The 14,716-nt window shown below is 37.1% G+C and overlaps 1 protein-coding gene across 1 annotated transcript in view; it reads left to right on the plus strand.

Moving 5' to 3' along the window:
- Positions 1-14,716, plus strand: part of qless (decaprenyl diphosphate synthase subunit 1 qless) — a 34,438-nt gene that overhangs the window by 16,560 nt on the left and 3,162 nt on the right. The window contains exons 2-5 of the mRNA XM_011635487.3: positions 5,216-5,368; positions 8,191-8,324; positions 9,420-9,561; positions 14,280-14,369. Coding sequence (XP_011633789.2) covers positions 5,216-5,368; positions 8,191-8,324; positions 9,420-9,561; positions 14,280-14,369 — 519 coding nt within the window. The remainder of the gene's footprint in view (positions 1-5,215; positions 5,369-8,190; positions 8,325-9,419; positions 9,562-14,279; positions 14,370-14,716) is intronic.

Below are 14,716 nucleotides of genomic sequence, written 5' to 3' on the forward strand. Positions count from 1 at the left end.
ATAATCGTGATCGGCTTCGTGATATTTGAAAACATATTCTTCCTAGTCGCTGGAGATTTATTACTAGCTTCTTGCGTCAAGCATCTAGACGGTTAGTCCGCAATCGCGATTCTTTGTGCAACGGTTCATCATCACGCTCGTTTACGTCGCGCCTACATCGCCGGCCCGTCGAGAGGGTTCGAAGGCCACCGCGACTATTTCTCCCCATAGGCGGTGATTCCCGGCCAAGTTTATAGCGCGTCGCATTGCCACAGGCCACCTTGCGGCGAAGTGTCGAGCAGCGTCCAGTCATGTAACCGTACACTTTCTCCTCTTACAGAAATATAGCCGAACCTGGCCATTCGATTTAAGACGATTTATCGGCTTCACCCAATTGCCGATCCGCAAATTCCACGCGCGTGTTTCGCAGTCGCGCCTTTTGGCGAACGCGAGAATCTACCCCCTTCGCGTTCCTTGGCTCGTTCCGTCGCTCGTTCGGCGTAAATCGAAATCAGATAGCCATAATAATCGCATCGATCGACACGGTTCTAACAAACAGATCTGCCAAACGTTTTTTTTTTCTCTCCATTATGTACAAGTTAGCTCCTTTCAGTCGTTAATCGCAGGTGCGACTCGGAGCGTTGCGACAGAAGCACTCGGAGGAGGCGATGCGATTTTGCAACATCAGTGTTTCTTGTTTCTCTAGATTATCGATGCAACACAAGCTCTCGAATGTCTTCTCTTATCTCGATAACATCGGTATTTTCATCTCTTGAATTATTTATTAATTAGACACGTTTCTGAAAGACTGATGATATCCCAATTGTAAAATTGAATAAAAAATTGAATAAAAATTTCCGACTATCGATACATTCAATTAATTTTTTCTCAGCGAGATTATACATTGCGTTATACATTCTTATAAATTACTTTATTTATTTGAGATTTCAAAAAAATTTACTTAAAAAATTTATTTGGAAAATATTTCGAATATTTATATTTACGAATTTAATGGCTACTATTTGACTGTCGTCGATTATCCTTCTGAAATATGCCATTTAAATGTCATTTGTTTATATTGAAATATGCTTCTACTCAAAAATTACGAAATGTTTTGATATTCGTATTAAATTTCAAGAAAATATCTCTAATTTATATCATTGGACAAGTTATGTAAAAAAGACGTTTGGAAGTCTTGATGAACAATCCCTACGGGCTATATTTTTTTATACCGGCGATCATGGATTTTCGGTCACGCCTTTGATTTATTGGTGAAACCACACAGCAACATTTAGGCAAACATTTAGGAAACTCTTATGAGATACGGTCTAATGTGACTCTTTACTTTGGAGTTATGCTAACTGTTACGTGATACCACGGCTGACAGGCGGCTTTCATAATCGGCCGATTGTGATCGTCGGCGGGTCCAGGAGTGCATCCTCATCAGTGTGTTAACAATGTCAACGCGGTTCTCCGGCTAAATCAAACGTTGCGTGTACGGGAGGCATTACCGGTCCCATGTTAATTGAAACGCTTTCGCGAATCACGCGCCCATGAATGAAAATCCCTGTCATTGATGACGACATCGCGGCACGACGAGGCGACGCCCGCCGGATGATGGACCGCTTTCACATCTTGGGCATCTTCACCGCCCCATTAGCCCAATTTCCCCACCGTTGTTACTCGCCGTGTGTTTGTTTGGGTCCGCGCGCGTGAAAGTTGCGTTCTAAAAATATACACCCGACGAAAATCATCTTCATCGACATGCAAACGACTTGTTACGTAGGTTTATAATTACCCGCATTACTTACTTTTGCCCCGCGAGGACTAGTTCTCGCGTCCTTAACTCGCGAGTTAACTGCGTCCTTACGCGAGTTAACTGCGTCGCCGTTTATCGGGCGATATAACCGCGTAAGTGGAATGTGTGCTCAGTGGGCCGATAATAGCAATGCGCATTGGTTCCAGTTCGAGAAAACCGGAGGAACATTTCGCACGTTCACGCCGTTTCTCGCTCGCTCCCCGTTTTTTTCTGCGATCTCGTGATTTCCTCCTCCGGCGGCATAGCCTTGACGCCGGATACACACTCTCGGGAGATCGGTAAAAGTCAAATGCAGTGAACTTGCTTATTGCCGCTACCTCTCCAGTTATCCAAGAATGTAACGAGCTGGCGTGTGCACGAGCACATGGAAATCACCAGGACACGCATGGACACGCATTAAAAGGCGTTCATTGCTCAACGTTGCATATCCTTCTGACGCGAAAAAAAGAAACAGTACCGGCGTTATTAGTTTAAATAAGATGCAAAACATCGAAAAACGCTATCTAGGCCGTCGGATTCATCACGAAGTACCCGAGATACGTGTGGATAATCTGGATATCTTACATCATGCAATGTTCATGTATATGTTTTACATTAAGATTTATATCAATTTATTTAAGTATTTAAATAAAATTTAAATAAGCATTTAAATAAAATTATGTAACCGCGAGCAGATCTTTTGCATATCATTATATATGTATTTTATACATGCGATATATATATATATATATATATTATTGACCTGTATGTGTGTATTTTATACAACGCTATTTCGTCATATCAGGAAGAATGTGAATTCATAGATCCTCATGTCCACTACGTGCTAGTTAAAAGCAATCGCTCGACGAAGCGAAAGGGTTCGATTTCCGGTCCGGTCACTCGCGCTCAATATTTTTCTCGTTTATCGCAATGTGGCTCCGCACGTCAATACGTCCTATATAAAAATATTATAATGGACACGAAGATTATAGAGGTAAGGTCTTAATGCCGAGTTAAATGCCGTAAGAAAAATCGCTTTCCAGGGTCAAACGAGTCACGGTTGTTACCACGCAGCTGAGTTAACGACACGCATTGTTTTTGTAGACTTGAAAGGTTGCAAGAAAAAGAAAAAAAGTGAAAAGAGATATTTGCGTTACGCCACGTTTGCTCGGGAAATTGGTGCAGCGTAGTAGTTCAGCTAATTATTTTCAGGATCTTGTGAGCCGGATTCACAAGGTTGCCGAGGTAGTCAGGTTTATGGCATAAGCGCACATACTTCTCAACGGGCGTTGCGAATGTTGTTATTTGCCTGTCGCGGCCTCGATTAGGTTTGCCGTTTGATTAAACGGGATGTGAGATTTGCTTCCACGTAAGAAAATATTTCAGCCGCTTCTGTTAATTACTTATTTTGTAATTTCGCTCATTTACTTTCACTTTTATCGTTTTGCGATCGTCTGAATTATGCTCTAATCTGAAATTTAAATTAGGCAGGTGTCAGGAATTAAACGCCTATATATTTATTAATATAAATGATCGGTTGAATATATCAGATTCAAATTTAAAGAGAAGAGGAGGGGAGGTTAGGGGAAGAGAGAAATGTCTCATCTTTATATAAAGGATATACAGTTTTTATGTTTTTAATAATACAGGTAATTAATCATAATGAAAATTATAAAAATAATAATAATTTTCAAATTTAAATCAATGTAAAATCTTTGTAAAATTTATGTTATAAATAAAAGTTAAAGGTTAATAATGCATATATTAATCTTTATTTATTGTCACAGAAATTTCGTGCATTAATCATGTTCATATTACTCATTCGATATATATATGTCGATATATATATATGTCGATATATATATTCGATATATATGTATAAGTGATCGCGTAATGCGTCATCAAACTTAAGAGTCTTTATGTAATAGTTATCAAATTTAGAATATCTCAATTACATAAAAGATTTTCTTCGGCGCGGAATGGCTGTTTGTAGAACTAGTCGCGCTGACGACACATTGAATCGCTAAAAAATCGTGAAGCATCGATCGCGAAATTCTATGACGAAAGAGGACATCGTTGTGTACCGAGCGAAAGAATGCAGTCTTTTCTTCGCCATCGAGCGAGTCTCCGAGAAACACGAGGTGTTGGTAAGCACCTGCGTTCCATCGCGATGAAAATGCCTATATATATATATATATATATATATATATATATATATATATATATATAAAAAAATAAAAAATAAAAGTTCGGTCAATAACACTTTGTGCAAATAATCATGCTTGAAAACTGCATATGTTAGATGGAACGCGACCGCAATCTGTAAGAGAGAACCTGGTGAAAAATTTGAACAAATCTTAGAGTAAGAATACAAAGATAACTGATGTCCGATAATTTTATCAAATATCTTTCTATTTCTATAGATGAAGAATAATTTTCTGCAAATGTTTATAGTTCATCGTAACCAACATTAGGTTAATTAATTGACGATATTTTTCTGTAGATTTTTTTTCCCGACGGTAATTGATAATATTTTCTTCGAGATGCATTTATAATCTTTAACTAAAACTCACCAGCTTGAAATTTAATGGATAGCGTTGACTATTAGCTTGTCGTGAAATACACATAATCAGGGAATCTTAATTAGCGCGTTTTTTTCCGAGCAATAAGAACTATGACGTGACGGACGTGTTGCAAGAGTAGTAGTTGTCTTGAATAGGGTCAGACCGGCGACAGTGGTAAATCATGCGTTGCGTCGGACATGTATCAGAAACGGAGAGAAAAAAGGAGAGAGAAATATCTCTCTATATAAATATCATATGTATTGCAAGTTTAATAATAACTCGGGTAAAAAAATGTCATTGTTACTATTATCATGCATCGTTATATCTTGTTAATCGATTTATTTAATAAGACACTTTGCATGGAGTCTCGAAGCGAATTATGGATTAATGTAAAAAAGGGCATAATTAATGGCTGACTATAAATCACAGTAACATAAATACCGAGTATTGGCAATTTAATATCTTTAGTTTTTTTTCGAATAATTTTGCTCTTTCAACATTTGATTATTAATTAATTGTATAAATTGTAAAAATATTGTATAGAAGAAAAATGTAATATCGATATATCCGATATATAGTAAAGATACATTTTTATCACTTTGTCAATGGAAATTAAAGAACACTTTATTTTCTCTTTTACAATTTAATTTAATGATGGCTAAACAAGCATATTAGACAAATACAAATAGGAAGATCCATAGTATATACGTGGCGCGCTAAAAATATTCGACGGCGGTCACGTTTGAAACTTGAACAGAATAAATATTTGTTCCAATGGTATTACGCAATTAATCGTTATGGCATAATATAAGTTTATGGTCAATATTTGACGTAATACAGAACTTTCCTTTTTTTTTTTTTTTTCCATTTGCAGAACAAAACGAACACGCGAGACAGCAGGATAGGTCTCGCGAGGGCGACGAGCACTATGCAAACGCAGATGCCTGGATCTTTGCCCGATTACCAAATCGATCCTTATAGACTTGTAGAGGACGACCTTAAGGATATATTCGACAATATACGACTGGTAAGTCCTTTTCACTTTATCGCGATCGAAAGGGAATTTAAATCTTCGTCGGATTTAAATCTTCGCGAGCATTCGCAATCGTGATAATTGCGCAAAACCGATGGACAATGCGTTGTCAGTCAGTCATCACGAGAAGCAGTACGCGAATTAGTTACATAAAAGAAGCCGAAGGCTATTAATCCTCGTTCCTACGAGGCGGCGATTGTCATTCACATGGATAGCCTCGAGAAACTTTCGGGAAGTAACAGTACACATCGCCTAACAGCTATTTATGTAATTGACTTCATCGATATTACGTATGTTCTGCACCATTGTGAAATTTGTGTCGGCCAACCTAGGACGAGCTCAGCGATGCGATAAAAAAGAAGGCATGTATCGAAAAGGAATGATTAGATAAGCCTAGCGTAATCGACTTGCGCTTTGATTTCGTATGATCGTTCTGCTAATCCCTTTTAATCAGAATATTAATTAGACTAAAGTAACATATATATAATGTTTTTCCAAATTTCTTAAAAACAAAGCATTCGACGGTAATAATGCTGAAAATCTATATTATTTATTTTTCATTATTTTTTATTATTTTTTTTTATTTTTATTATTTTAATTCCGAATCTACATCACGCGCATGATAATGTTCCGTACTTCGCGATGTCTAAACAATGGATATAATACAGACATATTTTTATTTCTTCGGTGACAAAAACTTCTTTAAAAAAAAAAAATTATTGTCAAAAAACGCATTAATAAATTGATGAAGAGCTGCACATTTATTTTTGAAGAGATATTTAATTTTTGTAATAATTTTAATTTCGAAATCCGCGTCACGCGCGTAATGATGTTTCGTACCTTGCCGTGCCTAATCAGCGAATGGCATTTGAATTGAGACAGCGCAAACATTTTCATTTCTTTCGGTGACAAGAACAATTGTCAGGAAGCACGTTTATAAATATTGATGAAGAGCCGTGCAATCTTCACGCGGCGGCGCCTCTGCTCGAGGCGCCTCGGCCCGCAAGCGAAAGCAGCCCGACTTCACGGTCTGCATATGGTCGAGAGAAGAACTTTTACTCACGATCGCCATTCGCGTATATAGCAAACTGTGTGAAATTTGCCCAATCTATGAAGACGATATTCTAAATAGCTCAGCCGTTCTGAAATTGAGAGACACCTTACATTGTCCCATTGTTCTCAGGTCATTTCGGTCAGTCGCAGTGTCGTTCGACGTCCGCAAAAAAATCAATTATTCATCTTGTAAAATATTATTAAAATATATAATGATTTGGCAAAAAAGAATAAGGTGTGTGTGTGTGTGTGTGTGTGTGTGTGTGTGTGTGTGTGTGTGTGTGTGTGTGTGTGTGTGTGTGTGTGTGTGTGTGTGTGTGTGTGTGTGTGTGTGTGTGTGTGTGTGTGTGTGTGTGTGTGTGTGTGTGTGTGTGTGTGTGTGTGTGTGTGTGTGTGTGTGTGTGTGTGTGTGTGTGAAGCATAGAGCCTAAGTGACTTATAAGGAAAGATCATAACACACGCCTCTTTTCTTTTTGGTGAACACGAAGTGATTGAAATACGCAATTACTATACAAACAAGAAGACATACGTCTTAAGTGTTACGGAGAAATTTGACCGCAAAGTTTTTGACACAATGTTCAAATATTTATTAAGCGCGATCGCCATCAGGAAGTGTCGAGAGTTCTCAAGTTCTCTAAATTATAAAATCGCGTTCAACCGTCCCGTTAGATTTTTCTTGGTAGTGATCAAACACATAATAATGCGGATTTTATTTAATAACAAGAGTAATTACCAGACAAACAAACGGCCTCGCGTTCGATTCATGATAATTCACTATTTTTCTAGCTCATACAATTTGTATAATTCACTATTTACGCGCGGAATCTCGCGATCTGAAACTTCTCGAAAATTTTTGCAAACGAATTCTTAATTATCAAAATCGGTCGATTCCTCGATTCTGGAAAACGATTTGACAAATTATAGACATTAGCGGACGTTGGCGAGACAACAGAAATTGCTTTCTTGACAAACCGTCATAACTCCTACGTTCGGTTCGTCACTTGATTTGAGGAAAGTTAGAGAAATCGACCATTAGTATCGCGGGCACAATAACGACACTTGAGCGATATCGAACCTCCTCAGGTTCGCCGACGACGACTTCCGGTCGCGTGAGCCGCGCGAGAAGCGACACTGATGTAAGCTCATTGACGAAATCGAGGCGTAACGCCGTTCTTTTCGGCTTTGGCCAAATTCCAGAGGGAACTTTCAACCGGTATCGCATCTGGAATCCAAAGCAGCTCGTTTCCGACCGTTTCCTCCTCCTTCATTTATTTCAACTGAAGATAGCTGTCTGACACATATTTAATCCGCGATCGCGGAATGGATTTCGATATCGTCGAAAGGACGAGAGCAGCAAGCAGTTTCTCTTCCGATTATGTATTTCGCCTGAATAGTTTTGAATTGTAAAACCGAAAGAGAGGAAAGGAGGGGGGAATTTAACGGGATTGCGCTTTAGGAATAATAAAAGCTTAATTCCCCCAGTTAATTCCAGACATGTCCCGCTTTAGGCTCGACTTGACAAATCTGTTAGGACAGAAGCTAATTTCGACGAAGATATATAAAATGCGAAGATGCAAAATAGTTTCTGTACTTATTATATTTAATATTAAAATTCGGCTAATGATATAACGTGAAATCTATGTCCTTAGTACTTTAACTTGTATTTAAATCGGTCGATATTCGCGCGATCGTCGACTTTAATTTTTATTACGTGAATTTTTGGATGCTTCATTAATATTTATTCGATAATGCTATTATTTTAGGAACTTGTCAATAAAACTACGCAAGAAGAGCTGCAGCTCATAAGCACATACTACTTGGATGGCCAAGGGAAAGCGGTGCGACCCATGTTTGCCATACTCATGGCACGAGCTATTAATTACCACAAGGGAAGGAAGTAAGTGGGAACACAAACATTTTCAACAAATTCATCAAACGGATACTTAATAATGGTGTTTATATATTGCTCGTTGAGCCGACGAGAGTCTAGCAAAATGCAAAGAATGTAATCCTCTGCTTCTCTTCTGCAGAAGAACAAACTTTCGGGTGAGGAAAGAAACTAGGAGATTAATCGTAAAGAAAATTGTAAATTAAATTCGCGCGAATAAAGGCGGAGAGAATATTCTATATTCACAGACAGCCTAGAATCGTGCGGATTTTAAACGGATTCTCGAACCTTTCATCTTGCGATTTTTTTTTTTTTTTTTTTTTTTTTTTTTTTTTTTAATCGTGACTTTGGAGCGACGTCCGTTGGAAAATTTTGCGAGTGTAGAAGACTGCGCCCGAGAGAGTCGAATCTCTTTATTAGCGTTACGCGCGCGGCACGAATCTCTGCAAGTATGAAAACGTATGCTCACGGCGTTTAGAAAGCATTAAAAGTGTCGACAAAGTGGTACGTTAGAGATCTCTATGAAAGCGGCGGCCGCGGCGTCTTGCGCGAGCTACGCTATATCAAACATGAATGGGCGGCCTCGTGAATGAGAGGCGCGTTAGCGCTCATCGTAACGCATTAGATTATTTCGGTACGACCGTTCGCGCCGATTTTATTATGCATTCGCAATCGCTATTGACTAATTGAAATTGTCAGAGTGAAAGCGAATCAAGTTCGTTTCGATTTGTCAAAGTCCTCACTTTGAGCGTGTAATTGTGTAAAGGCGCGGGGATTATCAGACTGAAACAAATAGGCTTACTGCCTATTTTCTTAAATAGGATGATTTTCTAGGCTGAATTAATGCCGAAGGAAAGGGGCTGTGTCTGTCTTAAGTATAGAAATCGTGAATTTGAAAATCATTAGGCAGCGAGCTTCGTTTGCAATCGCTATGAAAGTACGAAAGATACAAAGATACGACTCAAAGATCGTGGAAAAGATATGTACATCATTAGCAACTAAAAGTAATGTGTACGCGCTGGCAATCGTCGTCGTGGCAGATAGATTATCGCAGATGATTTCTACAATAAGGAGACTTTTTTTTTTCTTTTTTTTTTCTTTTAGCGATCTCTCGCACTCGCAACGGCAAGTAGCGATGATCTCTGAGATGATTCACGCCGCTTCCTTGTTGCACGACGATGTGATCGACCAGTCGGACATTCGTCGTGGCAAACCGTCAGTCAACATCGTCTGGAGTCAGAAGAAGGTAAGCTTTAATCTGTTTTCCAATTTGCAAAGATAATTACAGATCGACCCAAAATTAATCGATCTCTCAAAATTCGCGTTCTTTTATATTCGGTTCTTTTATATTTAAATATTAAAAATATAAACATATATATATTTAAGTGTACAAAAAAAAAACTGAACTTTTCCTATTGAAAAATTATCGAAAGTGAGTTGTTGCTCGATGGTTAGCGGTGCGACGACGATGGAAACTCACAAACTCTCTCTCTAAAACGGCGAGCGAGGAAAGAGGCTAATGCGATTCATGACCGACCGATGGCCTTTGCTTTCTAGATTGGGAACCGGAAGTAAAAATCTCGATCCACGCCGTGTGTTCGCCATAAGTGCGGAAAATTCGGTAGAATCGAGGGATGAAAATTCGATCGGACGTCATCCGATAGAATTAGAACGACGTTAAAACTATTTCGAAAGTGGTCCGCGAGTCAGCCCGGCTGACTTGAAGTTACACATATTTTATTAGAAATCGACAGTTGGAGAACGCAATGGTGGGCGAAACGCCTTCGAAAAATTCTACTTTGAAACAGCGCGATTAACATACGAGACGCACTTTCGCAATCGCGCTCGAATTTTGTTCGCGCTTTTCCAACTTGCTAGTTGCGAGACACCTCTAACGCGTATTAATTAGGCTTTCAATCGGCGTCGCGAATGATTGAGTTGCATTTGCTATCGACATTCATTACACAAGTGCGCATATGCATTGGCAAGTGAAACGAAAGCGCTAGGTCAAGAACGCGCGAAGCTATTGACCAGCGCTCGTTACTTTCTTCCTCTCCCTCCTCCCACCTGTGTGTGTACAAAGCGTCTTAAAAGTTCCTTTAGAACTATGATTTCTTATGAGGTATACAGCACGGAGATTTTTTTCGGCTTGACCTTCATTTGGAGACTAAAATATTCGCTGATAATTAGTTTTTATATGTATGTATTTCCGTTTATTTCTTTGGCATGTCAGCAATTTCAGAATTAATTTGACAGTTTGAATTAATGAGTTTTAATTAATTTGACAGTAAATTAATTTGAAAATTTTGAACAATCAACAGTGCCTCTTGCAGTCTTGGAGATACCAGTTATTGGAGATAGTCTTGGAGATATCAGTTATTTATAGAATGTGTTTATAAAATATAATTGATATCTGCGAACGAAATACACACTTGTATACTTATATGTATTGTCTGACTTTGCGTTTTATAGAATGATAGATATCTTAGAGAGTTTATTCATTTCTGAATTTAAATCTTATTATTCAAATGAATGAAAACATATGTATAAATAAAATATATGAAAGTAGTTATTAATAAATTTGCATTTGTGTGTAATTATTTTTATTATTTATGAAAAAAGAAAAATCTTTGTTTTTATTAACTTTAATCTCTTTTTAACTAAAATTATGAAAAAATGAAATTTTAATTTCTTGGCTAAATTTTAAAATAAATAATCTCTGTACAAGATTTTCAATACAACACTTAAAAAACATAATCATAAAGAATGTCACGAAAAGTAGAGCTTTGCTCTTTATTTTTCTGCTTGTTTTATCGGTTTTGCGACATTACAGTCGTGTAAAGGAATTTGTCGCCTTAATGCCTCTAATCCAACATTTGTGTTCAAACACTAGATATCTTAATGTGTATAGCGCAATAATATGAAATACATCGTTGCGAAATGCAATGACAGCTTACTAGCTGTGCGAATATATTTACAATTAAAGGCCAAACTATATTGTAGAAGGACAAGTTCTCAGGCACTCCTTAGATTTTTTATACAAGTGCATAATTGTGAGGCACAACGAGATGAGGATGTTGTTTTATAATCACGTAAGAATGAAGTCAAGGGTTCATAAAAGTAGCGCTTTTGCATTTTATCAGTAACATTCTATCTACGGACAGGATCAAGTGATACGAAAAGTAATACGAAAAGAGTAATTTTGCCATTAAAATATTTATTGTAGGACATTCAAATTTGTTGCTAGAGTATAAAATACTTTTTGCAATATTATCATTATGCTTAAGCGGCCTACATAATAATTTTTATGGCAATAAAATTATTTTTAGATCTGGCCAAATTTTTAGCAAGACCGACAAAACGATTTTTTTTCGATATTAATTCGGTATTAATAATCATGGAATATCGAATTAAAATGGAATAAAGGTGAGGTAAGCATGCGGCACGATATGTGGCAATTTGCATAATGGCTATCGGAATAACGTACATGTTATGAGGAAGCTTGAAAAGTATGACAACCTTGACGCATGATGGAATTAGCGCCGTCCAAGAGAAATGGAAAGCCCAATGGTGGCCACGAAAGTTCCTTCGGTATTGCAGAGAGACAACAACGAGGAACAGATGTTGAACCGACGAATTGTGTAACAGGCTTTCGTATTAACGTATCGCTAATTGAGAGAACTGTATATAATAATTATTCTCGAGTTACACCTAAGTTACAAGATATTACGTGATGAGGTTGCTCGAATGTAAGCCATCGGAGTCAGGTGTGAAATTTCGAAAATGATTATTGCAAATGAAAACACGTTTGAGAGAAATAAAGTAGAAGGCGAGATCTTTCTCATCTCATTCTTATTAACATCAATTATCAGGAACATTAAAAATAATATCGAATATTGTAAAAAGGGAGAGTATCTTTTATCTTCTCTATGTGAAGGCTCTTCACTCCCGATTTTTCATTTCGTTAACACTAAAAGTACCAATTGGTCATTTTCGTTTCTACTTTTAATTTAATATTTTTTTCTAGTATGTGTATATTTATATATATATATATATATATATATATATATATATATATAAAGATAAAATTTGTTGATTTATTTCATCAGAATAAAAAAAGTAATTGATGAAAAGTTAGAAAATTTCAAAATTATATGTTTAATACGAGAAGAAAAATATTAATTTAAAAATTATCGAGAATGATTCGTTCAATACTTCTATCGTTAAAGCGAGCATTCCAAGCATTATCCAGCATATCGAAGTGTTGCCCAATCGTAACTCGTTTCCCGGAGATAACATTAACCGAAATTAATGAGTCTCGTAGACCACTGGCTCTCGGCGCTGATTGATGTTCATTTGGCGGAACGTCGGCCTCGTCGCGTAATTGCAAGAAAGTGTCGCTGGTAACACGAAGAGCGCGTGCTATTCCCGGAGGAAAAACCCTACCAAGTGTCTTTCGGTTATCGCGGCTTAAGACGCGTGAAAATAAGACGGACGCGTCAGCAATGCCGGATGTGAAACTCGAAATTACGAGCCGTTTGTTGAGTCACCGTTGAGTTAGCCTTTGTCACACGAAACGACCTTTCATCAATCCCTCCACTTGTCCAAAATATCTCGAGATGACGATCCGGAAGTTTCTTCTTGATTTATACTAGATGTGCCTCTGGAATCTCACTGAGTAGCATTTTTTTTATAGATTCTTGGAGATTCTTACTTAAAATAGATTTTCCTAAATTTATTTTAAAGAAATTATAATCTTCGAATAATTAAGAATTATATTAATAACAAACTTTTATATATATATATATATATATATATATATATAACTTTTATATATATATATATATATATATAAATTTTATATTATATTTTATGTTATATAAATATAAAAAAATAGTTGACGTAATCGTATTACTCAGCGCGAAAACATTTTATAAAAATTCTAGAGAATCATTTTGGGAAATATCGTGATAAATTCGAGATAGAACAAAGAAATATTTTAGAGAATTAAAATCGGGCAAAAAAATAGAAAGCGCGACAATGTATCTTGATTTTAGAATCCGACGTGTGAGGAAATTTAGAAATCAACGTACGACACCGTGAGTCGTGGCTATTAAGAAATGTTGCGGTTTTGGCGTTGCTCGTTATAAACGATGTATTCATCAACAATTTCATACGGACAGACACCCGTCGACCGCTGAGTGATGGACCGAAACTGAATGCACGGTGTACATTTAATGAAAACCTACGTGACATCGGGTCCACGTTCGTTTCATCGTGACATTAAATTTCTAACATTATAATAATTCGCTCAAACGATCGGAATCTCGAACGGCTTTCTATCGATCCACTGTGCACATTTAAATTCTCCTTCAGATTCAGTGATCGAAAGAAGATATTTTATAACATCAATATATATTATATTGTTTGATACTAAAACAAAACGTAATAGGTAAACTTCGTGCAAAGGTGGAATTGAAACAAAAAGAAATCAGATTAGCGGACTCGAACGCGCAGTCCAAGGCAGTGTAACGCCTTCCCGAAGCCATTTGGCTCCGATTTGAAGAATGTCCAGTGAAAGGAAACCCAGATTATAATCGTGGAGAACCACGTCGGCTTTGTTGACGGCTTTGTTAACGTAACGAGCAATCGCGCGAAGCGGTTTCGTCGAAATTTTACGTCATTCCCCGTATCTGTAAATACCGATTAAAAAAAAAAAAAACCTCAATATGACTTAATAAAATTGATGATAATATTATCGTAAGGATTGTGCGTGCTTGTGGTAGCTCTGTGGTATATCGAATTCCTGTAACCCGAAAATGTTACACAATTTTGAACGCACAAAGATACCTCATGAAAGTAAAACGTGCTATGTAGAAGTACAAAGTGCAGCACGCAATTGCTCTTCACTTCAATTATCATAATGAATAATGGACAACAGTGAATGTATTGTTTTGCCTTTAGGTGGCTATGGCAGGAGATTATATCTTAGCGGTCGCCTGCATGATGCTTTCCAGAATCCAAAATGACGATGTGACTATCGCCATCAGTCAGGTAAATTATTTGGCTTTTAATTCAATTTTTCAAATCCATTGTTTTCGCTGATTAATGTGTGTGTGTGTGTGTGTGTGTGTGTGTGTGTGTGTGTGTGTGTGTGTGTGTGTGTGTGTGTGTGTGTGTGTGTGTGCAAAACTATTAACTTGTAATCAATTTTTAAGGAAAATTTAATGTCTTTAGCTGACTTAGACTCGCACTTTTTATTTGCGTGATTAATACAATGCCATTTAAGTATTCTAATAAACGAAGTTTTTAAGATCAAGTGATCAAACAAGTAGACAGCGACAGGGAAACAATTGATTTTTAAGCATTTAATAAAATTTAAATGTCAAGATATCTTAAAA

This window comes from Pogonomyrmex barbatus, unplaced genomic scaffold (assembly GCF_055798465.1).
Source record: "Pogonomyrmex barbatus isolate J1 unplaced genomic scaffold, ASM5579846v1 scaffold1, whole genome shotgun sequence".
Taxonomy (NCBI): Eukaryota; Metazoa; Arthropoda; class Insecta; order Hymenoptera; family Formicidae; genus Pogonomyrmex; species Pogonomyrmex barbatus.